The sequence below is a fragment of the Corapipo altera genome, unplaced genomic scaffold (assembly GCF_003945725.1).
Source record: "Corapipo altera isolate COAL_440 unplaced genomic scaffold, ASM394572v1 44b, whole genome shotgun sequence".
In the NCBI taxonomy this organism is placed as follows: domain Eukaryota; kingdom Metazoa; phylum Chordata; class Aves; order Passeriformes; family Pipridae; genus Corapipo; species Corapipo altera.
The window spans coordinates 2,270,175-2,297,532 of record NW_020884932.1 but is presented as its reverse complement, the minus strand read 5'-3'; the positions used below and the strand labels follow the sequence as shown (position 1 = coordinate 2,297,532).

Genomic DNA, 27,358 nt, shown 5'->3' with positions numbered 1-27,358 from the left:
ACTTCAGTTTCTTAACCCTATAAGACACCTGGAACTCTAATGAAAACCTGTGTCATCTAGAGTTATTATTTTGAAATTCAAGTTCGGTAATCAAAGCAAAAATTGAGAACAACGTGTAACTACCAAAGGTTGGTTTCTGACACTTAACACATACATACAGCTTCTGCTGAAGTTGTTAATAATTCTGTTACCACTGTTAATCAGAACTTCCTAATTTACATGGTAGTTACTGTAAAAGCTTGGTTTTCAACAGATACACACCCAAACCTCAAGACTGGGGTTTTGTAGTGCCAGGGTAAACACATTGTTCTCAACGTGGAAAAAAAATCCACCAGCTGTTCCTGTATGATATTGTTTGTTACACTAATATAAAAGAGACAAATGTTAATATATAACATTTGTCATTTCTCTTCCTAAAGAAACACTGTAAAATAGCTCCACTGGACATGGGGAAACCAGTTAGCTCGTTTAGAACAGTTTGCATTTACCAAATTTCCAACCTGCTGACTACGTCAGCAGGAAGCAGCACATTAACTATATATCACTGAAGGCAGAGGTTAGTGAATGGGATAGAGAATGCAAGCAAGGACTGGCACAGCTGTTTCACTTTTCAGCAGTTATTATCCCCTTTCCAACTGCAGCTATCACTGGAACAGTCTGTTTTTTCCATCCCACTCAGAATTTAAGTCTCAATTAATTGTGTGCATTTGTCACTGCTCCACATTCAGCTGCAGCACAACAGTCCCACTACATACAGGTTCATACGCCAGGATAACGCAGGCAACTGAGAAGCTGCATTTCTCCCGTGAGAAGTTTGCATTTAGCCCATAAATGCTACATTTGCTACATTAAAACTAGAGCCAGCAGCACCGAGAGACAAAGAAACGACAGCACAAATTGCAATGGCCAAGACTTGCAGGGCACATTGAAGGACACCAACGAAGCTGAGGAAGCAGAGCAGCCGATGGCTTCGTGCATCTGCTGACGAGACAGTTCCCCCTAGTGACAGACGGGATCTGCTGTTTCTATGTGTAATTTCCTATGTGCTGTACCAGGACGGTTCCTTACATTTAAGAACCGCTTGAAACCCTGAGCTGCAGCTTCAATTATTTTTTGCATCTCCAACCAGGTAAGAGCAAACTAGAATGAAATGGTATGTCTGAGAGGCACCTGGAGCAGGTTGTTGCACCCCCTTTTGCCCCTGGCAATTGCTGATAACACAGACCCCAACTTGACCATAGCAGGAGCACATGGCAATGTGGAGAATTTCCCACTCAAAGGGCCTCAACCAGTAGTGTTAATGGCCTATAACTACTCAGGGATGGGGAATGGGTAAGCAGGCACAGGAATTGCTTTCTCAGCACTTCCTAGGGACATCATGCTAGACCTCCTGGTAGGGACGAAGGACCTTCACCAGAATATTTTCTTTGCCCTGGAAGGAAGATGTATAAAAAGGTTCAAAGCTGGATTTGCCTGTTTTGTGAATAAGAGAATTAGAGCTGACTAAAATTTCCTAGATCGTGACCCCCAAGTGGCTTCAGAGCCCCTCTTCAGGAAGTCTTTGCTTTATTGTAGCCTGTCTTCCCCTTGGGATTGGTCCTATCTTAGGAAACAGGTATCCTCATACTGTGATCAGTTTTGGTGGGTTGTTTTTGTTTGTTTGTTTGTTTGTTTTCCCCAAGGGAGCCCTCATTTGAGTCATTAAGGCTCCCCATCACTTGATCTCTTGTTCATTTACTTTCTCTTGGTCCCTTTGCTGATCCTTACTCTCTGGATCCTCCTAATAACTCGGGTTCCAGGAGGCTACAGTGCAAGGGACAGACAAAATACATGTTATCATAAAGGCAACACAGAATGCATGGGCCAGGGTTTACAGATCAAGTCAGATTCCGAAAGGGCAGCTGCAGACAGTGGCATATGTCTTTTTACACAAGTCTGACAGGACCTGAAGCCAAGTATTTCCAGGGTCACCATACCCATTCACTATCCCTGCATTAACCTTTGTTCATGCAGGACCTCCTGTCCTAAGCTTACTCCACTGAGCCTTCTGCCCATCTTTAGAGTCTATGCTTTCTTTGCATTTCCACCAGAGGGTGGCATTATTAAACTCTGTTGGACTTAAAAGTCATTCATGGTAAAGGAGGACACCCCAGTCTAGCAAGTGGAGTCACTGATGAACAAGTACCAAGTGCAAAAAATATAAAAAGTAAGACAACACTACATTCTGCTGCTGGAAGAAACATAATTTTTTTTTTAGGTTTTCTTTATTTGCTTGCTATTGAACAAATGAAAGCCCGTGGATGTTAAATTAATTACGAGCAGTTTCACCAACAATTCACAAAACACAACAGAATCATCTGCGAATCACAAAGAAGAACGAGATGTTCCAATGAAAACCTATTATTGTTGCTATCACATCTTTATTTTGGTGCCCTGACTGGTTTTCCCTGCTACTAAAAGTGAACTGAATATTAACGTAAGTTGGCTGTACAGCTTGTCTTGAAGACTTGCAGTGAAACAGCCTGTCCATGTGATGGCAGAGTGCCTGGGTCTTAGCAAAGATAGAGAGACTAGTAATGAGTAAGAGCAAGTATTAGTTTTTTTCTCAGTCTTGATCCTCTGCAAATATTTTAGTTTTACTAACTAGATTCCTTCATGTTACAACTGCCACCTGAGGAACATGGCAGAAGAGACCTCAAAAATATTTGTTGTGTAGATGTGTAGGATAAGGCCAGTCATTTAAACAGCTTTTATTAGGACTACCAGATACTGAAATGCATGAGACTTGGGGGCACTAGCACAGAGCACACAGAAAACAAAGCCTTTACACCAGGAAGTCATCATTCCCTTGTATCTAAACTCATCACAATAAACATCAAACAAACTGGCCTGAGAACATCTCTGCTATTCACCACTGCCTTTTTTTCTTTGGAAAGACCAGACTTTAGTGGGGACTTTTAGTGATGGTTAGGTGATGGCTGGGACATTTGAAAAAAAAAAAAAAGAAAAATTAAATCTCAAATATCAACGGCTCCTCAGAGTCAAAACAGACAAAACAGCTTAGGAACATTTGACAGATCACTGAACAAGACAAAGAAAGCTCCTTGCTGTGCCATTTCACATTTAGGAGGAATACAATTCATGGTTTTTGCATCAGTGATTGTTATTTTAAGTAAAACTCAGCATACAAATTACTGTTTCTGTCATGTTTGAGGTGAGAAGTTTCAGTTCTTTTTTTTAATGAAGGGTTCTGAATCTAGCAGCTTTGCAAGCACAGCATATGGAAAGAAAGCAAATTAGGCTGAGGAAAAGGATGGCTGATATCATTCAGAGTATCACCAGTGGTTACAAACAGAAGAATGCACAGGACTGCACCACTGAAAGAAAAAAGATCAGGAAAATTGCAGCTTCGTTTTGAGCAAGGAAAAGATGTTTGGGACTTAAATCTTTTGCTTGTCAGTGCAAACAGCCATCTTAGCCAAAGGGGATTCATGCATTCAGACTGTTTATGAGTGAATCACCTGGGAACCGGGGTACACAGTGGTTGTCTCTAAGACTAGGAAATTTATTCGCTTCCCTTTTTTAGCTCTCTGTCAAGAGTGCTGCAGTTTTACTCATGAACAGGAAATCTGGAATACACTGAAAATTACAAGGAAACAAACTGTACAAGGAACAGGTGGCACAAACGTTTGGCTAACAAGCAAGGATGGGAGACAGAGATGTGCAAACTGCAATCCAAAATCACTTGAATTGCAAAAGAAGAACTGCACAAGGCCTGACCACACACTAAGGAGTTGGCCACCTGATGGAGAGGATGGTTTTTTGAGAAAGGTAATAATTTGTCCATCTGTGACTTTGGCAGCCTGGATCCTGCACTGATCCATACAGTCAAAATACTGATTTTGCAACAGTTATCTGTCTTTGTTTACTGTCATCTGCTTCTCTTCTGGGGCAACCCCTTCTGAATAAGGGCTTGTCAAATAAACACACTCTGAATTGTCTATCCATGGCCAACACTGAGATCATGGGGAATGGGTAGTGCACTTTTATATCAGTGGTGAGTATCTCACAGCCTAGCTAGCGAGTTAGATAAATGTCTATCTCCAGTCCCTACTTGGGAAAGAATCTTATGTACCCTGTAAAATGGTGATAAGAGCTCCCATAAATGATGGGAATGACAGAAATAATCTTTTGATGAGAAGCAATGTTTTCATGGTGTGGGTGGTTCTGCATTTTGCTTTTATTGAGTTCCTTCCTGTTGGATTTAATGGTGCCCCACCACCACCTCACCAACCCATATGAAAGGTTAATTTCCTCCCAGTCAGGTTAATCAGGTTTGGATCACCTCTCTGCACTCTTGTTATTTATTTGGTAAGTTCCACATACCTGATACCATCTAGTAAAGAGGTAAGACAACTTCTTACTTCTCCCTTTCCCCTGCAGACATGTTAGTTTTACAGAAGCATCACTGAGAACCCTTCCTCCTTTCCTCTTACTCTTGCCATCTCTTGCCATTCTCTTTCTGTTAGTCTTTGCCAGGTTCTCCATGAAGGACCTGGAAAAGACAGGCTACCATGTTAGAAGGGGACCTCAGAGCTCCCCTGCTAGAGACTATAGTTTTATTCAGTCCCATTCACTCTCCTTTCTCTCCAAGCCATTGCAGGACCTGCACTCACAACACCTTTCCTCTATTTTATGCACTGTCTCATTTGCTCATTTTTTTCCTGTCTTCTCTGCAGTTTTCCTTGCAGGATCTCCCAGGGACTCTTTTCACGGGTAGGCCACCTGAAGGTGTTTCTAGATTCATTCTTATCCTCTTGATTTTCATGAACTGACATTTTTTTTAATCTTCATTTTCTGGAGTTCACAGATTTTCATCATCTGTAGCTGCAACCATTTATCTCTTTTTGTGGTCGAGCATTCCTCTTTCTGCAGAGATGCTTTCGCTCAGTCTCCTTACAAAAACAGACTTTCCCATCTGCTGATGCAGCATGAAATGCACTGGTGTCATGGAAGGTGTCTGCAACATAAGAGCTGCTTTACAAGACACTGTGGTCCAGCCATTCCCCTCCATCCAGCCACAGTCACACAAACACGCCCTGACAAGGAATCCCGTATCTGGAATAACACCAGAGAATGAACTAGAAAACATGTAATCTCTTCTGGACTGAGATCTCTCTCTGATTCTTCCTACCCTCCCAACTACCTCCTGTAGCTTTTGTGTTTCTATTTCTCATTGTGTGTCTTCAGTTTCTCCTGCTAACAAGAAAGCAGGCTCCCTTGTTGAGAAATGGCTTACACTTCTGCTTGGCTGGCCTTTTCTGGGATACAGAGGAGACTAGCACCTGCCAGCTACTAGCACAGCTGGTCTGCTGGCAGAACTCAAAACCATCCCGTTTGAGTAACACATGTTCTCTGTGGTCTCTTCTCCCTTCCCAGGATCCCCCAAAAGACAAATAAGGGCCCACCACACTCTCAGCAGAAATTCATAGAAGCTGCTGAGCTTTCTGCTGCGACAAGAACCACAGTAAACCTCAGCACCCTCTGCCCTCAGACCACACGTGCGCGTGCGCACATCCTACTTCTTATCTGATATTCTGACTGCTGTTACAGTCAGTGGTAGGAGGCAGATTTGCTGTATATAAAACACACTACAGGCAACATCAAGCAAAAAGGCAGCATGAATTAACATGCCTTCATTTCTTTTCTTAGTAAGATAAGTAGGGGTTAGGAAGATCAAACAACAGTGATTAAAAGGAGCCTTCCCTACACTGTATCTATACAGATTTTTTCTTGTACAGTTACATAGTGCAACTTGCAAAATTAGTTATCTGTCAGAGAAGAACTAGAAACACACCTCCCACACACCCACCAAGTGCCCGCCTCCTCTCTGCTCACTACAAATGATCCTTTGATTATTTTTTTCTAAGATGCACTTTACAACCCATAAGAAAGAACAAGGTTTCTGTTAAATGAGAGCTGCTTTTAGTGACATCTATTTTAATGATTATTGGATAAGATGAAGCTGTTTTAACTCAGTAATCAGGCCCTCAGTGGAATCTGCATTTTCTTAAACATTATGTGTTTAATTCTCTTTCTGACTTAAAGGGACTATCTCTGATGAGCACTGAGGAGAGAAGCACTTGTGATACAATCTGTAAGGAAGTTGGAAGCTTCCGCTATGAGACACAGCTACCTAGTGACATCTGCTTTTTGCAGCTGCTGGATATTACTGTGTGGGTAACACCTCCCTGGCAGAGCTACCTGGTGATTCTGCACCCTTAGAGCAAAGAAGCTTCTTCACATCATCTGAAAAGAAAGGAGGAGAAAAGGTAAAATTCATAAAATGCAATTTTGAAACAGTTGTGTGTCATGTACACTCATGATGTGTGTGAATGTAATGCTTTCTCATTTACCTTTTTTAGCTGCTCGGGTAATTTTTAAAGCACTTTTAAGAATTCTTGCATCATCAGAAGTGGGTATATGTGCATTCTGTGATCATATGTTTTTCAGTTTTAAATATTTGAGTATATTATGCTGAACCTAGATTAGATTCAGGTATGTCTGGGAGCAGGTGTTGCAAAGCTGTCATCTCTATACCATTGGTGTCAAATGATTTTGTCCTTTTGACTTGTAAGTCAGATTCAGTTCTTCTCTGTGTATAATAGAACGGAGTTGTAGGCTGCAAAATTGTCGTGCTTGGGACTACACACAGGATGGGTCAGGTTAAGGATAGTCAATGTTTGCTGTTATGTTGCAGCAATGTACAAAGTAAAGACAAGTAAAGCAGTGAAACTCACTTTTCTTCTGCTTTCTATTCATAAAAATAAGGACAAAGGGGAAGAACATAGTTCAGGCTTAGAGTTCTCGTATGTCAGGCTAAAAGAATGACACTTGCTGTGATGTGAATAACACACACAGTGATACATCAACAATAAATTTGTATGGTGTGCAAGTTACCTCAAAGTAACATCAGTTAAAACTCAGTTAAAACACCTATTAGAAAAGTGCATACATATGACAAATTCCTGTTATTCATTTAGCTACTGAAGACAGCACAAAACTCATCTCAGCTTTCAGTAAGTATAATTTCATTGGAAAAGTCTGATGCATTTTTATTACTTTCTTCTTATGGTGATGTTTGCCTGGTGGGAAAGGTGGGTGAAATCCTGAACTGCTATAAACAGTGGCTTTGCTTTTTACTTTACTCCACATAGGACTTAAACCCTCTCTGATTTGATATCTGTGGTCTTTCATTCCCATTTGCTTTCCCCTCATCCAGTGTCGCTTGACATCCAAGTTGCACAGTGCTGCAAGGACTAAGCACGTGCATGTTAAGGACAGTACATTCTGCAAGCATGCACATGCATCCCATAATGCTTACATAATGTCTGAGAACCTGTAATGAGACATGCATGGGAACTGTAAGTCAGTCACTGCTCATGATTCAGGGCTGCGAGTAACCATAGGGTCTTGACGCACTGAAAGTCACTGACATTTTCATATTCTTTCCTTCTCAGGAACTGGGGAAAAAGCATGAGTTCTGCAAGTACAGAGTTCCCTGACCTCTCAACCTTCTATGAATACTATGATAATTATAACGATGCTCCAAAGCCATGCAGTAAGGAAAGCGTCAGGAGGTTTGCAGCCTCCTTCCTACCGGTTCTGTACACCCTAGTATTCCTGGTCGGGCTCACTGGAAACATTCTGGTCATTGTGGTCCTCTTCAAATACAAGAGGCTGAAGAGCATGACTGATGTGTACCTGCTAAACCTCGCCATCTCAGATTTGCTCTTTGTTTTATCCTTGCCGTTCTGGTCTTATTTCACGCTAGACCAATGGGTTTTTGGAACTCCCTGGTGTAAAATCATTTCGTGGATCTACCTGGTCGGGTTTTACAGTGGTATATTTTTTATTATGCTCATGAGCATAGACAGATACCTGGCAATTGTTCGTGCAGTGTTTTCCTTGAAAGCAAGGACTGCCTTCCATGGCTTGATTACTAGCCTTGTCATATGGCTCGTAGCTTTTTTGGCCTCTGTTCCTGAGCTTGTATTTAGAGAGTCTTTTAATGAACATAATTATACTACCTGCAAGCTGAGATATCCAGGCAATTTCACAACATGGAAACTTTTTTCCACTTTGGAAATCAACATTTTAGGGCTCCTAATCCCTTTTATAGTTATGACATTTTGCTACTCCATGATCATTAAAACATTAGTTCACTGTAGAAATGAGAAAAAGAATAAGGCTGTGAAGATGATCTTTGCTGTCATGATTGTGTTTTTCTGTTTTTGGACCCCTTACAACATCGTTATTTTTTTACAACTGCTGGAAACTATGGGAGTCATTAGAGACTGTCAAGTGAGCAATAATCTGGACTATGCTTTCCAGGTAACAGAAATCCTTGGCCTTTTTCACTGTGGCCTCAATCCAGTCATCTACTTCTTCATGGGGGAAAAATTTAAGAAGTATCTGAAGATGCTCTTTAAGAACTGGCATTTACCTGGGTATGTTTGCAAGTGGTGTGGAGTTCACATCACTTACCACACTGAATCTACAAGTTCATTCCACACACAGTCTACGGGAGATCAAGATGCTCTGTAACGTGTTTCAGACCAGCCACTGAACTCACCAGCAAGCAACTGACAAAAGCAGGAACTTTGAAAAGCTAAGCGAATGCAGATGCATTTAACAATAAGCTAGTGCTGTGTAATTACTTACTTCAGCTTCATTTCTGCCTCTAGATTTTCTAAATACTATGACAGAAGGTGTCCTAAATGTGAAAGTTTTTCTCTGCTGCGATTACAAATCACTGCTCAGCTGTAAGAGCAGCCTCAGCTTTCTGCAGGGCGCCGTGCCAGGTGGCTTCTCTTTCACCAGCATCAAGACATTGGCCTGGATGGATGGGCAGAGGCGAGACAGCAGCTTGTCATCAGCACATACACTCAGAAAATAAATTCATTTATTCGAGAAGGATGGTTATTACCATATTTTTTTATTCTACAGTTGATCTATGTAGGACTTGTTCAGTCATGACTCTTAGGGAGCCATTAACAGTACTTGCTACTGTTAAATGTTTCATCTGAAGGGGAGGATACACCCTCTGACATTAAGAAAAAGGACACAAAATATATTCTTTATGCGCACAAACATGCAAAGCCATTATGTTGTGTTGTAGACACATTTTTTCTTAGGTTGGCGTATATGCCTATACACAGGCATATATATAGGCATTTTGAATTACTGTAATTCAGGATAGAAATTCTGTACTTTTATTACATAAAAAAGTTTTAAATATTTTTTAATAAAACTGTTTTAAAAAGCTTATTTTGCAGCATGTGTGAATAAATTTGAAGTATCTTTGCTAAAAGCATTTATTTTAAAGTGAATGTTCTTTGTTCCTAAAGTACTTAACCCCAAGACTCAATTGTCATTCACTGGAGATTTATATGGCAAAATGAAAGAAAGTAAAAACAGAGATTGTGTAGAAACACAATCAGTCTGTGATAACTTAGAAACCACACAAATCCTTGCATTTGATAACAGCAAAACAGTGTGATGCCCCAGTAGCTGCTCACAGATCTACAGGAGATTAACCAGAGATCCAGAACAGGAAGGAAATTCACATAGCGGTGTTTAGATTTTGGCATAAAATTAATTAAAAAACAGGCAAAAATCAGTAATGTGGTGGCATACAAAGTAAGAGTTGAAAAATAGTATTAGAAGATATTTCTAATATCTTTTTGCTGGACAACAGCCATTCAATAGGATGAGTTTTATTTTCTAAGATTGTAACAAAGTGCCTGCTGTAGCCAAGGCTGCAAAGAGCAAACAAGGCATTAAAATGCATCAGAAAAGGGAAAAGAAATGTAAAAATATTGTAATGCCATTGTACTAATCACCCTAAATAAGAAACTAAGTGGAAGCTCACCTCCATATGACCTCTCTCATGATACAAGACTGAAAATAAAAAGCAATACTTAAATACTTGTGCAGGCACATATCCATCATAATGAATTTTGGGAATGCATTACCATTAGCAGTTTGCTGAGGCTGACAAGCAAGGATCTGCATTAATGCAGATAATCTGAATAGCTGGGGAAGACATTACTTGCAATAAGAAAGTTGTCTTTATTTCCAAGAAAAAGACTATAAATTCTTATTACTCAAAACCTTAGAAGCCACTGAGTAAATCATTGGGAAAAACTGATGCAAAGAGTGGGTTAAGGCATCCATCACCTATTTTGAAAAGGAAGAACAATTTCAAGTGTCAGGTGCTTCAAATTCTCACAGATGTCACTGAACCCAACATACCACGCCAAGTTGGCACAGCACACAGCCCTCACAGATGGTGATGCTGATAGTGCACTGTGAACAGCTGAGATATGCATTGGTCTAGCGCACAGATTAACCTGGAAGCCCCACAGCGCAACACAGTTGCTTTTTTCTTGGTCATACTCTGTGATCCCTCTAGTCAGTAAGAATAAATGGCTCCTTTTGAGAAGTCTTGCTTTCCAGACCAGGGAAAGGGCTGCCTGTGCTGGCCTGGCAAATATGATGGTCAACAAGGAAAAAGCAAGCTGTAGGCTCTCTTGATAACCATGATGTAAGAGAGGTACAGGGCTAAGAGTGGCGTCAAGGGATGGCTCGCAGGCTGGTCTGGGTCTGGGCACATCCTGTGGTGAGGGAGGATGCCAAATCTGCTCATGTGTGGAACTAACAGGCTGCACCCAGCGGCTGTGCAGCATTGCCATAAACTGAGCTAGTGTAAAGCTCCTTTTCCACACAAAACTCAAATGTGCTTCACATTGCTGCTCAGCTTTGTGCCCCACAGCCCGTGCACGTTTGCCTTTGGTGCAGAGGGTCCTGCTGCAGGCAGAGCTCCCCACAGGTGAATGTTGTCCTTGTTTATCTCTGCCAAATAACCTCTTCCAGTTCTCTCAGTAACGCTCACAGTTACCCAGTGTGTGTGCTGAATGAGCAGCTGAGCTGAAAGCTGTGCTCTGAGCAGGCTTGCTGAATTGAGTGTAAAGAGGGGCTCACCTCTAAGTGATGGGCTCAAGAATCCAGGTACTGGGGCTGAAGCTCATCAAACCTGGGTGGCTTCCTACTCTGTCACTTGGAACAAACCCTCCCCAACATGCACCAAGCTCCAGTCGATAATGCCACTCCTCTTTTAAGAGAGGGCTTTGAAATAGCTCCTGATGAGAATGAACCAGATAATGGAATTAATACAGACAAAAACAAAGCAGGGATTTTCAAAATGTCAGTTGACAAAGATGTCATTTTAGCTGAACAAGAGTTTCCAGCAATGAATGATGTACGTACAGACTCACTGAACCATGAAAGAGAATGGATAGACATTTAAGTGAAGCAAAGCTGACTCATTCTTAAACCCACGTTTTTACATCAAGGTTCCTCAGAAGGCCAGCCTGCATCGTCTCTTCAGTTCTGCTAAGCAGCTGTAGAAGGGTAGATGAAGGGGGAAATCAGCTAATTATACTAAAAACAAATAATGATGAAAAGGTAAAAAGAAGTTGATTGATTGGTTTGCATACAGTGCTTAGGCCACAACAACCAATCCCTAAACATGAAGCTGAATTACACATTTATCTTTTGCTCTGGAGCTTCATCCCTTTTTAATTGTGCTGAAGCAGCATTGTGGTCAGCAGCCTCCTCCCAATCTGCTCCTCTCAGTCTGAGAGCCAGCAAGGAATTGCTCTTCTCCTCCTATATAATTGCTTGCCACTGTCCCAGCACCAGCTCTGTACACCTGCTCTGAAGGGGAGTACAATTCACATCTCTGTACTTGTTCATAGACCAGTAAACTGAAATTTGCCACAAGACCATGACCACAGACTGACTTGCCTTTTCTGCTATCAAAGCATGTGGGAAAGCTGTAAAAAGCACACATAGAAGGGAAAGAAGGATGGATTTTGCTGTTGCTTATGCCCTTTTTGCTCACTCACAAGCACCAGGAATGGAAAGAAAACAAGGCTGGAAGCTGCAGAGAACAGGTTTGACTTTGCTATCAAGAAACTTGTTTACGCTTTCTAGAAGAGCGAAACCCATAGCATGAGGTGTCACACAAAACCCTGCAACACTACAGAGAAGGGGCTGAAGAGTTTACAGAAGGAAATAAAAGGGAAGTTTGGATTTTGGCTGTTTTCTCTTCAGTTCTGCTTCACAAGCCCATCCTTGCATAACGCAGGCCAGTACTTGCTTCCTTTCCTTAGAAATATTAGGGAACCTCCAAAATCCCCTATGGGGAGGCTGGCTCCTGTCTGCTCCTGCTCTGATTTTTTGCATAAATGCATATGCCACAACCTCCTCTCCACAGTCACATGGAGTCAATCCATTCATTTCCTCACTAGCTTAAGATCACATTCTCCACACCCAGAGATCACCCAAGCAGGGTGCCTGTTTTGTGACTACACCGGCAGAATTGCATTTGACAAGGCAGTTTTATGAAGATGTCCCTGCTCATTGCAGGGGAGTTTGATTAGATGGCCTTTAAACATTCCTTCCAACCCAAATACTTCTATGGTTCAATGAAAATCCAAACACCAAAAAGAGCATATTTTTGGTGGCAGCTGCACTGGCTAATGATCATCACCTTTTAACCCCAGACTTTGATATGCATTTTGTTTCAGCTTTAGACTAAAACTATTTTAGAGTAAGCACAGCCTATTTTTCAACATTACTGAAATAAAATATTTCATCATTTCTGCTCTGAATTCATGTTATAATTTTATTCTGATGGGGGAAATAATTTCAGAAGTCCTCGTGTAACCAAAAATTGTAGAAAAAAACTCAAGGATTTGTCTTCTTTAAGACACTTAAACAGCTTTGATAGAATAAATTCACCACATTGCTCAGTCAGTAGTTCATTCCACATACTCATAGAATGTGCCAGATTTTAGGAAAAAAGATAGCATGAGAAGCAAAACTTCAGTAAAGTGATGAACGTTTTTGGTGAAAACTACTGGTCAAAACCAGGATTTTTTTGCTGTAGGATTTTATTTTTTCTTTTTTTTTTTTTAAATCTGCACTTTGTTCACGACAGCAAATAACTTTTGTTGCTTCTATAGCGTAAAAGACTGCAGTGTTTTATAGACTATCACAAGAGACTACGTGAATAAAATTTAAGCGATCAAACATCACATCAACATTTATGAAAGGTCAATCTTTAAGTGATAACTATTTAGCAATTTGCATCAGAGACTGAGAAAGCAACGTCAGTACTAGATACCAAAGATTCTGCTGAATTTTAATTTGCATGATTTTTTTTTTTTTTTAATTCCAGGAATGGGTGTGTACAGAGGCAGAGCAACTATTACTTGTGTCATAAGCAGAGAAAAAAAAGTCCGCCTTTTCTCTAAGGTGATTCACAATGAAGACCTCAATCACAATACAATATGACTGAATCCAGCCTGAATTTTCAGGAGGGCATTTGTCCAATTCTTGAAGTTCACACCAGCATAATCCACTGCATATGTAGTGTATGATGTACACGCCTCCAGGTTCCTGGAAAAATGTAAAAAGAGCTCTAGAAATGTCAAAAACTTGTACAGAAATAGCTGCAGAAAAGCTGATACTGCCCAACAATGGAGCAAATAGGTAGCTAGTATCAATGTTAATTTAAGTGACACCTAAAAAAATCTGCCACGTTTTTTAGACTAGAGACCAAAAGATTCCATAAAGTTACTGCTTTGGCAAAAGCAAAACGAAACACAGTTAGAAAAAAAAAAAAAAGAAATAATAATAAAAGGAAAATCAGTGAGATCCATCACAGCAGAAGCCACACCTGCCTGGTCAGTGAATGGCACACCTACAAGTGAGTGTACTCCAACAAGAGCAGCAGCTGCTGAGGACTCTGTAGGGGAGACCTCATGCAGACCCACAGCCAGACGTGATGTTTGAAAGAAAGTGTTTCTCCTTTGTGACTGCAAATGCTGACAGTAACACTCAGACAGACTGCGGCTGGGGAGCAGAACATAACTGGCCCCAGCTGTGTTCATGCAGACAGTGGTTGTTCAAGAAAAAAAACATGCTTTATTACCTGCAGCTTAGTAGATGGCCTCCACTGTCTGCACTGGCTTCCTTATCATATTGGGCTGCAGACTTACACCAGGCAGAAGTAGCCCAACCATGTCCTAGCCTATTGACTAGAGCTGATATGCCAAAAGAGACTGTAGCACCCTTGTCCTTTACTTCTCCCTAATTAAAAAAAAAAAAAAAAAAAAAAAAGAAAGCTGTTTTTAAGGTTCTGGTTTCAGCCTTGCCAGGGATCTCAGTCAATTCCACTCTTGCATTTGCTACATAGAAATCAAAACTCTGTCTTCCTTTGTAAAACAAGTAATTTTGCAGATGAAAGCACTACAATGGAAATTATTATTATTATATAGACAAAAATCTGAGTATTCATTACCAGATTTCTTGCCTTGTCTCAAGACATCAAGAACCATGCACTCTCTTTTACTCACAGCACAGAAAGTTTCATCTCCTTCCACAGAAGATGAAAACAACTTCATAATGCATTATTCTAAACACAAGTCTTTGGTTTTGAGCAATTTCTTCCTAACATTTCTCAGTCAATGGGTGATTGTCCTGAATCATGAAGGTTTGCAGATTAAACCCCTGCTCCTTTTCAACTTGCTTGCCTCATTTACTCGAGGTTTTGACATTTGTAATCAGCAGGGAGTTTCACCAATTTGCATGCACACACTAAAACAGGTAACAGGAAAAAACAGGGTACTCTGCAAGACAGAACAGGAACATTCTTTCCAAGCCAAACCAGCAACACAATTTTGCATCGAAAGGCACACAAGCAATCTCCCAAATTAGAATACACTATGGAGTACTGACCAAGGCTATTGAACAGAGCTGATGCTTTTAAGTTGTTTCATTTGCTGTATTCCAGTTTGCATTGCAGAGTGTGAACTTTAGAATTTTTGCGGCGTTATTTTTGCAAACTGAGTCATGGCAAGCAAGCAGCTGAGTCAGCAGTCAAAGCTGAGTCTCTTCCAAAAGAGCTTAAATGCACTGAAATTTCAGCTCAACTTTGTACAAAGATAAAGATTTCACCCTAAAGTTTCAGGTGCTGAAGCTCAAAAAGAGATGATTAGATATGCTTTACTTCAAAAGAGGATATGCTTTACTTCAAAAGAGGATACAGGGCTAGATGGACCTTAGTCAAACTAAGGTCTTTTATGGAAAACCAGAACTGTATTAAATGAGAAAAAGAAAACAAATACAACAAAAAATGTGAGCTGAGCTCTGTGTATTTTCAAAGCCCTCAGCCTCTGAGACAAAAGCATCCTTGTGTGCTGCACCAAACCCTTGACAAACGCAGAGAGAGGAGAAAAGTTGGGAACCCCTGAATATTCTTTCATCCACCTTGCAGGACAAGTGTAACAGCATGGTTGGATTTCCAAAGAAGGTACTCGCTCACCAGAAACCACAGTGAAACCAAACTATGCATCATCTAACCTCATTATTTTGTGAACAACTGAAAACAGGTGATGCATATCAAGGACTGACAGAAACAGCATGGTTTCTACCTTGCATTGCAAGGATAAAATGGAAGACAAGATGATGATAAGCAACCAGGGAGCAAGTACCAGCAGAACTATGGGCATTCCCAGTCTTGTGGTCAGGTAGACTTTTTGTTAGGATTTGGATCCAGCCAGGGGAGCTGAATCTTTACTCCAGTTCCCCTCCTTTCTTTCATGTAAAAATTCTCCACTTGTAACTAAGAAATCTGAAAACTACAGAGCTCAGCATCATTCAGTTTTGCCAGTTTAGTCAGATGCAAGACCACAGCCTATAGCTGGAGGTACCAGAAGGGAAATTATTTTCCTTCCCCTCTCTGCTGCCAACCTGCTTGGGTTTGAAAACAAAAGAGAAAAAAAAAAAAAAAAGAAAAAAACCCCACCAAAACAAAACAAACCCAACAAACAACCCACTCTTTACCAGACATATTATTATGCTTTCCCTTCTGTCTTCACTAGATTTTGCATCCAGGTCATGTTTTGTAACACTGAATATTTGTTTTTTGCTTGTATCTCCATAGTGCTTAAACATCCCGTTTCAGCACTTTGTACTGTACCTAGAAGAATGGAGAAACAACGTTCACACAAATCAGGTCTGCTACTGTAATCTCTTTTCAGTATCTTTGCACAGACTGGATTTTTCATAACTAAAAAATACACCCAAAAAGCCTTTTGGCTGATTTCAGCATAGCTGTCCAAGTTATCTTTATTTCCTAGAATAGGCGAACAAGCTTAATTTTGGGGTACTAGGGGTATATGGTCTGTCCCTCTTTTCCCATTAAAAGACATTAAGAGGTGTCAAAAATTTGGCTAACAATAAAACATCAACTGTCTCAGCATCGTATAGTTTGAAAATTAGAAATGATCCACAGAAGCAGTAAGTTGGGTTTTTTTTCCACCACCTCTGAAGCCTTTGAATCAAAACTAACAGACCTGAGAGGTTAGACTTGAAAAACTTAAAAAAGGGCTGCTTACTGCTAGTTGTTTCTGCTGAACTTTCTTCTATTTCAACAGAGCTAGATAGACTCAGTGCTTTAAAGTCAGGTCTGAAAGTGTCTATGTTTGGCTACAGTCAAAGACTTGCATTGTTTTAACTTGAGCTTTTGAAGTAGATACTGCTCTGGATCAAAGGACCAAAAGAGCAGCATAAGAAGGCACGACAGCAGAAGGCACTGCTCAGATCAAGTTTTGCAGGAAATCATACTAACCCTTTGTGAGTTCATTATCAGGTTCTTGTGTTCTTCAGCACACCGGATCTACCTATTCATGATTAGTGCAAACCACATCCTAAAATAGAGAGGGAAAAAAGTAAAAAAGCTTGAAAGAAGATATGTATATGCAGGATTCAGACCCATCTCTCAGAGCCTTTAGTCTTCCAGAAAGCCTTGATGGTACATCAGAGTGTTACAACACCCAGAAATAAAATTTAACATGGAGAAGAAAAGAAAGGAGAGCAAATTTTTCCTCTGTGCAGTTTCTGTCTTATCCCATACATATCTTCTGTGAAAACAGCAACCAACATTTGCAGCAAACAGGAGAAAGATTACAGTCTGAAGCTCAGCAACAGGCAGGACATGAGGAAGGTTAAGAGTAAGCCATGAGTTTCTCTTTCCTCCTCCTCAATAATTCTGCCTAGGATTCAGATGGCCCTTTCACCCATAGCACAGGAACATATCCAGATCCTGCAGCCATGAGAAACAACACACAGCAGTTGACATTCTCCCAAGGCAAGTGCTTTCAGAGATTATTCACAGATTTCACAGAAAGTGCTACTGCACAAGTCCACAACCAGGGGAGACTTCTGGCTAAATTTGGACTAGAGATCCATAAAGAGTGTTAATTCTGTACACCTGATGAAGACTGGTGGAACTTGCAAAACCGAACCTCTGAATGGGATTTGGAAGAAAGGAGACAGGTATAAACAAGCTGGAAGCACAGGCAGGCATTTTTATCCAGTTTGCAAACTAGCAGTGGATTGGAGATTAACTCCATCTCAGACAAACAAAAACATATTGAAGGAAATTTTTTGAATTTCTCTACACATAAAACTTTCCTACTACAAGAGGAAGAATCAGCAAGAGTTAAGAAAAGAACAGGAAACAGAGAAGAAAAATTTCTTAGCTACAGCATCAGAGGCATGACTCTCAATTGTGAGGCATTTGCCCACACTGTGCCCAGATCCGTCCTCTGGCCCACAACCACAGAAAAGACTGAAAATGCTCAGTTAATATTAGTATAGAAGCATGAGCTCTACAGAAGCACCAAGTTTAATAAAACTAGTGCATATACTTACAATGAGGAAGGAAACTTAACAGGAAAATCCTTTCAGACCGTAGATATTGGCTGCATTTTTCTACTGGATTTGCATTGGTATTCAACAGGTCCACTCTACTTAACAAAGGTCCATTCTGCTAGAGTTTCAAACTCAAATCCCATGTCCATTAAGGAGTCTTTTTTTCTCCCCTCTTCTTTCCCCCCACAATTTTTAAGGGCTAAATTTTAGGCATGCAGCTGTAGGCACTCCACCAAAGTGCAAGATTGCAATCTTATAGTGATGCTTGCACAGCGTCTGCTGTGAACATGTGCTGGGGAGTCTCACGAGCCAGATTGTGCTTGCCATTACAGCTCTGCAGAGTTAGAAGTGGGACCTTCCTAAGACCCTGGCTTTGGAGTTCCATATGTACTTGCCTCCTGCGGGACAGGTATATGTGCTAAAGCCCAAAACAGGAATTAGTAAATACTTTCCCAATTCCTTGGCCATCAAGACCATATATCCTACTGAAAGGGGACTGCATGACCAAGGGCCTGAAATAAGCACTGGTTCTGTGAAACTTCTTGAGGTAACACACAATTTCAAGACTTCCCCCAGAACTGGGGAAGTTCATTACTCCCGTATTTAATAACATAACAAGCAACAGGGAATATCTTCTGAAAAGGTTTTTTTAAACATACACACTTTATTCAGCAAAAGCATAACAAAGATCCCTGTGACATATGTTTCCAACATTTTTCCATTCAGCCCTTGGCATCAAGTTCCAGGATAATCTCTTCCTGCCCAGTTTTGCCTTCTCATTGAAGAACCTTTAAAAGAGACCCTATTCTTTTGTAGCTTCCAGTTCCTTTTGTCATCTGATCTCCCAGCCAGGACCTTGGGGTTAACTGCCATGTTTTTAAATCCCAGCCTGCAAGACAACTTTCTTGTAACTCGGTCATTTCTTTCAAGAAATGCTGCTGTAGCACATGGACCAAGTTATTCAGGAGCTGGTCATTCTTGCCATGTCTTGTCTCTGTTACTCTGCACCTGTGTAACTCTGCAAATCCAGTTCACAGGGAGATAAAAGGGTAATAGAGAGGGCACAAAACAGCCTTGGAGCACAAATAGATACTTTGTGTTGGCTTTGGACAGTTAAAGTGATAACTGCCTTACATACAGCAATGAGTTAGTTGTCGACAAGTTTCCCAACAGTACTCACTGGAATAGTTTGCCTAGGATAGACTGGAGTTGCCATCATAAGAAATTTTGAAGAATAGGTTAAACAAACACATTGGGAATAATATTCAAGATACAAATGATGTTTCCTTAGGTTAGAGGGGCATAGGGCCAGATCACCTCTCACAAACCTTTCATCTTTTATTTATTATCCGTTAAAATGCTGTTCACAGTCTGGAAAAGACATACAAGAACAGATTAAAGAGAAAATATGGGGACTGAAAATCTTTCAGCAGCTCCTTTGGGAAGTCACGTTAGAGCATTTGCAAGTGAAAAAAGGGAGGATGATGAGCGACTGCAAAGTCATGTAACAGAAAACATTCTCAAGTAGCTTCCTGCTGGTACAGACAGAAATGGTTAGTAAATAACCAAGCTGCTGCCAGAGGCTCAGGTTAGATCTGTCAGCACTGTGAACTACTTGCTCAAATATGGATGGATTTTCAGGAAAGGTATCCTAGGAAAAGTGTCAGAATATCCATTTTACACACACAGAGGCGCTGTTATCCCCAGTGATTTTAGGATATCCAAAATGAGAAATAAAGGGACTGCAATAGTCTGGAGTCAGACATCTGATTATATCAAAGGGACAAAGTCCATCCAAACAGAGCAGATTCCTTCTCCTTGCCATCCAAACTTAGGGTTTAGTTAAGAGGATGCTTTCTCAGCCTGTAAAATACAGTATCACCTCCTTCAGAGCACTGTAAACCACAGTATTGTTCTTCTGTAATTGCTATTTTTGAACATCTGACACATATTTGTAAAATAGCAACATTATGAACATAAGGGATAGAGTAGCCTTGCACATAGGTTAAGAAATACAATTCAGCTATACAGTGCACACTGTTCACCAGTGCATGTTCTTCTCTTTGCTCATTCATCCCAAATAATCACATTTAAAGGCCTTCATTCATGCACAGGCAGGATTACAGTCTAAGCTTACAAACCCCACTCCAGGGTTGAAAAAAAAAATAAACCATCTGTGCTGAGTCCCTACAGCTAAACTTTACACGCCCCTACAGAATTGCAAGGATCCACATACCCTCCAGATGGCACTAGTATAAAACCTGCTTTTTACAGACTGATTCTGACTAAATACCAGGTTTGCACTGACCACCAAAATCAGAGAATGCTGTGCTCATTACTCAACTGCTGTGTCAGCAAAGCACTTGCACATTCCCAAGGAGATGCAGCAGGGAGGATTTGAGGACCCACAGTTTTAGTATTAGGAATCTTCCTTCTTCCCAGGCCTTCAGGAGGCAGCTGGCTCCACCAGACAGACCATCCCGCTGAACTTCAGCATATGGCATAGTTCATATAACTACACCACAGATACTAGGCAGGGATCTGATAATGCTTTCACACCATGCCTTTCAAAAACAAACTGAAACTAGATGCACCAGTGCCTTGCCCACTGGGTCAAGGTGAACCAGGTAACTCCCCACAGCCCCTCAGTCAGAAGGTTTCATTCTGATTTCACTTCCATCTCGGACGTGGCTGACAGAACCTATCTGAGGACAAGTTAGAAAAACTGACCTGCCTGAGACTGCAAAGGAGCAAATGCCACGCTGTCCTGTTTTGTGTCACATATTCAGTCCCAGCAGGACTGCATGCCAAGGCTAGGAAACACAGGATAAGTCCCAGCCACATAGCAGCAGCAGCAGTGTGTGGGTACAGGGACCCTGTGTGCAGCACCGGCAGGGTAGAACACCCTGTTACAGCACATACAGACACACCCTTGGGTAAAGCAGCAGTAACCGGCAAAAGGTTCTTAGTAGTGCTGTATACTCTGAGGCTCCTTTGTCACAGGGACCTCCCTTCTGCACAGTCAAACACAATCTCTAGCAGTGTTTCATGTAGGCAGACCACGATTAGGAATCAGGGCCACAACTCTCAGGTCTTTTCTGTAGACAGAAGACCACTTCACTGAAAGCAGTAAATAGGCAGGTGTGTCTATGAAGCAGTCTAGAGCCCTACTTGAAGAACTTTAAAACCATTCTTTCCATGTTGTTATTGTTATTCTTAGATCTAATCAGAGGTGTGTTTGTAATTATTGATACAAAACCTTTTTACTTGCAATACTACACAGTTATGGCAACAAGTGAAGTTTAATGGATACACTACGTTTTCAGAAGTACAATGTAAAGCAAAATGGAGTGAAAACTAAAATTCTGCTCTCCTCACAGCACTAATTGCCAGAAAAATAAAAATACTCCTGGCTGTAAAGCACTGAATCGTTGCAGAAATAATACATAAATGTGTCATTCTGCACACAGTTGGAAATAACTTTTCTAATTTTTACTAACTTTAATTAACCTTTTGATTAGTTGTTTTAATTAATTATAGATGCTGTGTTAGGCCTTAAATCACTTTTACCCAGTGTTTAGCTACTTTTGTGAGAACATAGCTTGGGAAAAGTGCTAAAACTTTAAGTTTTGTTAAACTAACTTTGATATGGTTCAGTGAACAAAGCCTGAGAAAGATGTGCTATTGAAGCTAGACATCTGGAATGAACTATAAGGACATTTTGCAGAAACCAGCAGATAAAGAAAAGAATAAACAAATAATTCAGTATACGTGCTGGAAGGTCCCTACCAGAGGACAAGGATACTAAAAAGACTAAAGATGTGGACTTACTTAGCATAGAAAGTGGGAAATTAATAAGCAACAGAAGGTAGAATACTAACTAATGAAAGAGAATTCTGTAATTAAGAACCAATGAATATTAATTTTTTTGTTAAAAATGTACGAATAGGTAAAAAAGTGGTGTATTGGTGTCTGTGTAGAGGCAGGAGTTTTGTCGGCCACATACACTCCCAGTGCTGCAAATACAGAAGTGCCTTGCTTTCTAACAACACTTCAAGCCACAAAACCCATAACTAATTTGAAACTAATTCTGTTTCATTCCTTACCTTCAAGGCCTGGCTCTGAGGTAATTAATTCTTAATAAACTGCACACAGAGCATGTTCCAGGGTCTCCATAGGGATGGTGCCACAAAAGAAAAATTGTGTGCAACTGCCATTTTTTAACACTAAAAAGGCAAATCCGTAACTGCCTTTGAACACCAAAAAAGGCAATTCTAGGGTCAGTGGAGACCACTTTATTCCAAGAATGAAGTGTGCTTGGTACTGAACACACAGTCCTCAATCATTAGAACTGGCATTTGAGGTGAGAAATTACAAGTACAAGCTCTATGTCTCGGGTGAACCACATCTGTCGGCTCTGAAAACCCATCAAACACGTCAAACACATAGCAAACCCGAAGTAGATACTGAAGCTCCTTTTCACCGCCTTCTCTGGTGACAGCATTGATCCTTATCAGCTGAGAAGAAATAGTCAGGTTTTTGCATTGGTCATCTCAGAAAACAGTGGCACTTTCAGTGTCCACTCAGCCCATCACAGCTACTTCATTTTGTTTACTTTGTACACATCTTCATAACACAGGAAATAAATGTCAATACGAATAACTCCTCATCCGTAGAGACTTTACAATCTCATTTCTTCCTTAGTACTGCTAATAATTCTTCCTCCTCCCTTTTTTCCTTCTCAAACACACAGAGGAAAAATTTAATCTTTAAAGAACCATTTTAATAATGTCAGACAAAAATCAAAGTAAGAAACCACTGATTATGAAAATACTTGATTCCATCATATTCTGTTGTTTAAATAACACCATGACTGACATCAAAACCATAGGAATCAAAAAGAAGATTCTGTCTGCTCTAGAAAGTCAGTTGTACTGACAGAGTTTGTGCATCTTTGCAAATATCAGGCACTTACAAAGACCATCAGTTTACTGGAACAAAACAGATAACTAAAGAGAAATAAAATTCTTTAACTCAAAACATTCCACTTCCAAGGTGTTGGCCTATAAAAAGCAGGTACTCCATGCCCATTAGGAAAAAAAAAAAAAAGAAAATAAACATAAAAAGGATATATTAGAGGAAAAATGGCTCATTTAAAACCTACAGGTTAGTTAGAGGCCAACCAAAACAGCCTAAATTTTTCATATGTCATTGTACTTCTCAATTTACTTTAAGTCTTCAGGGACAGCAGAACAGAAGCAGTAAACTGGCTTTCTAAGAGCAGACAGATGCAGACTACAAGGTCTCTTTCCATGTTACTGCTGTTTGGACCAGCAGGCATTTGAGTGCTCTCTTCTGCAGCTGTTCTCAGCTCCCGTAAGAAATCAACTAAAATTTTCCCAAAGTCACTTGCACAGAGGTCATAAAAAAAATGAGGTCCATTCAATGCTGGCAGTGAGCCCAATCAGACTAAAATGATGTTGATACTAACCAGGTGATAAAAGAAGCTAAAAGTGTCTTGTCTGTTGGCAGCTCTGAGCTACCAGTCCCACAAGTGAAACCAGTAAGCCAGCAGGGGCTGTGCACCCCTTTTGTAGGCTCCTCTCTAGTTGCAAAACATGGTAAAAAAATAAAAGTGTAAGAAGGTTACTGTAGTGCAAGGAGTGTACATTTTTACTAGACTGATGCGAACATTACCTTCCAGTTGAGTTCAATTTCACAGTCCAAGGCAAATGTTAGAGCTGCAGCTTTTATTTTTAGAAAGCACTTCAATATTTACCTCTGAGAGATTTAAAAAAAAAAAAAAGTCTTTGAAGAATTTAAAAAGTTGCCTCAGCAAAGCAACTTCCCTTTTTTAAAGACTTGGTGTCAAATCAGTATGATTTGATGGAAAGGGAAGCGAAGTGGGGGAAAGACAAAGAAACACTCAAATCATTACAGAAGGGTCAGCCACATGTCTCTAACGAAGAGCTGGTGGTCATAACTTTCATGTTGTATGGTTGCATTGATATTAGGTTCATCTACAAATTCTATTTCGCACGCCTGAGTGCTGCAAGGAGAACTCTCCAGCTCCAAGACTGTTATGTTGTTCGGCACCGATGAAACAAGTACATTCCTTGGAACATAAAGGGTCAACTGAGGACCACGGGCTGGCCAGTAGCGACCAAGATTAAAGCCATTGATCCAAATTTGCCCCTGTTAAGAGAGAAAGAAAAAACAAAAACATTTTAATAATTCGTCAGAGATCAAATGACAAAATAGCTTTGAGTATAACGCTCTTCATATAGTAACTGAATTTCCTTCATCTTTCAGTTTGATAGAACACAAGGACAGAAAATCTGTTCGAGAAAATGCTAAAGACAGTCAAAAGAATCTAAATTCCCTGAGCAGTTAAAGTTATCATTAATATTTAAAAAGAAAGTGGTCAAGTACTGCAGCAATTCCAAATATGACAATACTTAGGAAAACAATTGCAGGTTCCTCGCAGTGAATTTTACACCAAGTTTAAGATCAAAACAAACCTGAAAATTGTATTTGCTTGAAGCTGATTGTTAAAAGGAGAAAAAACTCACAGAAGAAAAATGCAGATGCTAATTCTGTTGTGGCTCTCTGTACAAGTGTAAGACTACACTACCTTGGTAGTCCTTTCCTGTTTCTGTGATTTCATGGAAAAGCTATAGCTTGTCTAGACACATGAAACTCAGATGTCTCATACTTAAGTCAACAAAAGTACTTGTGAAATCACACTGCAAGAAAGTACTGTATTTTGCTGCAGTTACATACAATCATTAAAATCTTTGGGGGTCTGCTAGTATTAGGTTAAATGAAATTGTGGTTAACTTGGCATAAAATCTCCTTAAATCGCTTTTTATAGTTGAGGTGGTCAGAGCCCCTAGTTCAAAATATTGCCCTAACATCATTAATACCTTAAGTTCAAAAGATTTAAAAAAATGGGCAAGGAGAAAAAGAAAAAAGTCAAACCAATCCTTTATACACCACAAAACAGACACACAGAAGTGACACAGATGCAGATTTTTCCAAAAGTTTATAAACTGGTGGGATGCAGAGTGTTTAGTAAAACTGTAAACTGACTCCTACTGAGTTTTGCTTATTAAACAAGATAGAAGGGAGAATATACAACTGATTTGGATAAATAACTTTTACTCCTTCAAAGTGTCTTTTCACTGTATGTCAAACAAGATTTCAGCGTCAGGAAAAGAGATGGGAACAGATAACTGCATCTGTGTTTTCTCCTTTTGCTTTGGTCTTTGGTAACCAAAATATAGAGGAAAAACAAACTAACTCATAGCATTGATGTGCATTGATAAAAATAATAAAATTGTCTGAATCAGTGGAAAGTAAGGACTTTTACTGAATTCAAGTAATTTCTAAAGTTTTCTGAGATAACTGAAATCAGAAGAATATTTTAAAAGGATTTATAGAGGCACAATTGTAATATGGTGAGTATTGCTGTTCAGGCTGTTTCAGAGGTATCTTTCTTGTGTTTCCTTTTTCATGTATTTATGAAAACAAATTTTATGAAACATGCAAGAGAAACTTTTAAGGAGTTAGTACATTTGCAAATGCAGTTCAGTTATTTCAGCTCTGTATCCACTTCCGTGGTATAAGATCCTATCTTGCATCGTTCTGCCAAGGTGTTAATAAACTTTGACCTCAAAATTTTTTTCCTTAATCAAGTTTATCTTTATTCAAACTCTCTACTTTGCTGCTGTAGTAGTTTTAGAAGACAACATAGCATTAACGCCAACTCCACCCACCCCCCCCAAGATTAATTAGTGTACCCACTAGACAGACAGTAGCCCTCCTCCTACAGACACTGACAGTAAACCTGTGGGAAGTAGGTGTTTACTGCAGGAATCAACTGCATTATAGATCAAATGCTGGTGGTATGATCAGACAGGTCTCTGTTTCTGATCTTTATCAGTCACTGGTTGCAACGCATTTTTGCAGTAAAGCTGCGCACACTCAAGAATTTGTGTGCCCCAAACCAGCAAATTATGACACTATATACACTACCAATGAAAATGTCTTAGACAAAATAAAAGAGGGAGAAACTGTATCTTCAGTAGCAAGATTTCCCTTAGCAGGGAAAGCAACTACAGCCCACGATTCCACATAAATCAGGAACAGTCCTGACTCCAAATCCTATTTTCTGTTGAGGAAAAAGAAAGGTCCAATAAATCTAACCATACATTCAGCATGTTTGCTCAAGGGCATCGTGATTCTTCAAGGGAAGGTGGAGGAGGTTTTATTACTAGTTAAGGGCTTAAAAACCACTGAAGACAAGCAAGCTACAACAATAGGGCATGACTCTTAAGGCTGCAACCCTTCCTTCCAGGCCGTCCACCATGCTATATTCCCTGCCTTAGTATGCAAAGGCAGAACCATTATTAGGAGTATAAGTTTCCTTGATAAGTGTTGCTTCCATGGTTTTCCAACATCTCAAATACGTGAGTTTTAACCCCTGTTAAGAATCCCTCTCCACACTTCGGCATCAGCAATTTATATAGTGCCGCTCAAGGAATTAAGGCCCAGATACAACAGGACTTGAGTGGAATTTATACCCTTAAGGCCCTCTGCCTTAAAGGTATTTGTTCATTGCTAAAGTTACCTGGAAGTCTCAGTTTCTACACCCAGCATCACGTCAATCTTATTACTCTGGGATATCTTATTTAAAACACTGGACCAATCCATATAAAGCTTGAAGGACCAATTCATCAGCTCAACTTACAGTTCATCTGGGATCTCTCACCATGACTGCTTTAGAGGGTATACAAACTATGTAAAACAAAGGTTTCTATAGGTCAAAGGAAAAGATTTTCACTAATACATAAGAATTCTTGGACTAATTTGCCATTTTATATATGAATTTGCCAATAGGCGGGTATGGCCACCACGCTTTCTAAAGAAGATTTATGATGGATGGGGTCACAGAATTTACTGAAAAAGTCTCAGATTCCAGTTGCCATGCAAAAAAAGCTATTTTTAAATTCTATTCAGTGACTGAGACATGCACATGCACATATATGCAGGAACAGGGACCAACTCAGACTTCCTCATCCAAGCTCAGCGCCAGCAAACATTAAGTGCCTTCTGCATATGCACTGCATATTGTGAAGTGCTTTAACCACTACAATACTGGTAGATAAGACAGATCAACAGCAACTCCTTTTCCTTTTTTTTATTTCCTTTCCTTTATTTTAATAGCAGTAAATTAATTGTTCCAGAGAGGAACAGTTTTGCTACCTAACACTGTCACAGGTACTTCCCTAAACCCTGGATTTAAATGCTTAGGCTTCCAAGAGGAGTGGCACACATTCTGCTCCCTCTGTCCCACCAGCAAGCTGAGCTGGTCCTTACCCATCCTGCATGCTGGTGGTTTCAAGCATGGCACTGTGAAAACACACTCCTTGCTGCTCTAGCTATGCTCCAGCGCTGTGAGAAATTCCCACTAACAGAGAGTTGTCCACAGGCTTCCCACAGCAGT

The 27,358-nt window shown here is 40.2% G+C and overlaps 2 protein-coding genes and 1 long non-coding RNA gene across 3 annotated transcripts in view; 1 reads left to right on the top strand and 2 right to left on the bottom strand.

Moving 5' to 3' along the window:
- Nucleotides 1-6,241: 6,241 nt before the first annotated feature.
- LOC113954737 (C-C chemokine receptor type 4-like) lies at nt 6,242-9,256 on the top strand. Its single transcript, XM_027659461.1, has 2 exons — nt 6,242-6,332; nt 7,521-9,256. Exon 2 carries the CDS (start codon nt 7,537-7,539, stop codon nt 8,605-8,607), a length of 1,071 nt encoding a protein of 356 aa, XP_027515262.1. The 5' UTR covers nt 6,242-6,332; nt 7,521-7,536; the 3' UTR covers nt 8,608-9,256.
- Nucleotides 9,257-13,430: 4,174 nt separating this feature from the next.
- Nucleotides 13,431-21,698, bottom strand: LOC113954738. The gene is made up of 3 exons (XR_003530324.1): nt 20,260-21,698; nt 14,066-14,223; nt 13,431-13,530 (listed from the first exon to the last, which is right to left on the bottom strand). It is a non-coding gene; the product is annotated as an uncharacterized LOC113954738 (long non-coding RNA).
- Nucleotides 21,699-23,491: 1,793 nt separating this feature from the next.
- Nucleotides 23,492-27,358, bottom strand: part of GLB1 (galactosidase beta 1) — a 42,350-nt gene continuing 38,483 nt past the window's right edge. Inside the window, exon 16 of the mRNA XM_027659455.1 lies at nt 23,492-24,045. Within this exon, the coding sequence (XP_027515256.1) occupies nt 23,785-24,045 (261 nt within the window). The 3' untranslated portion in view covers nt 23,492-23,784. The remainder of the gene's footprint in view (nt 24,046-27,358) is intronic.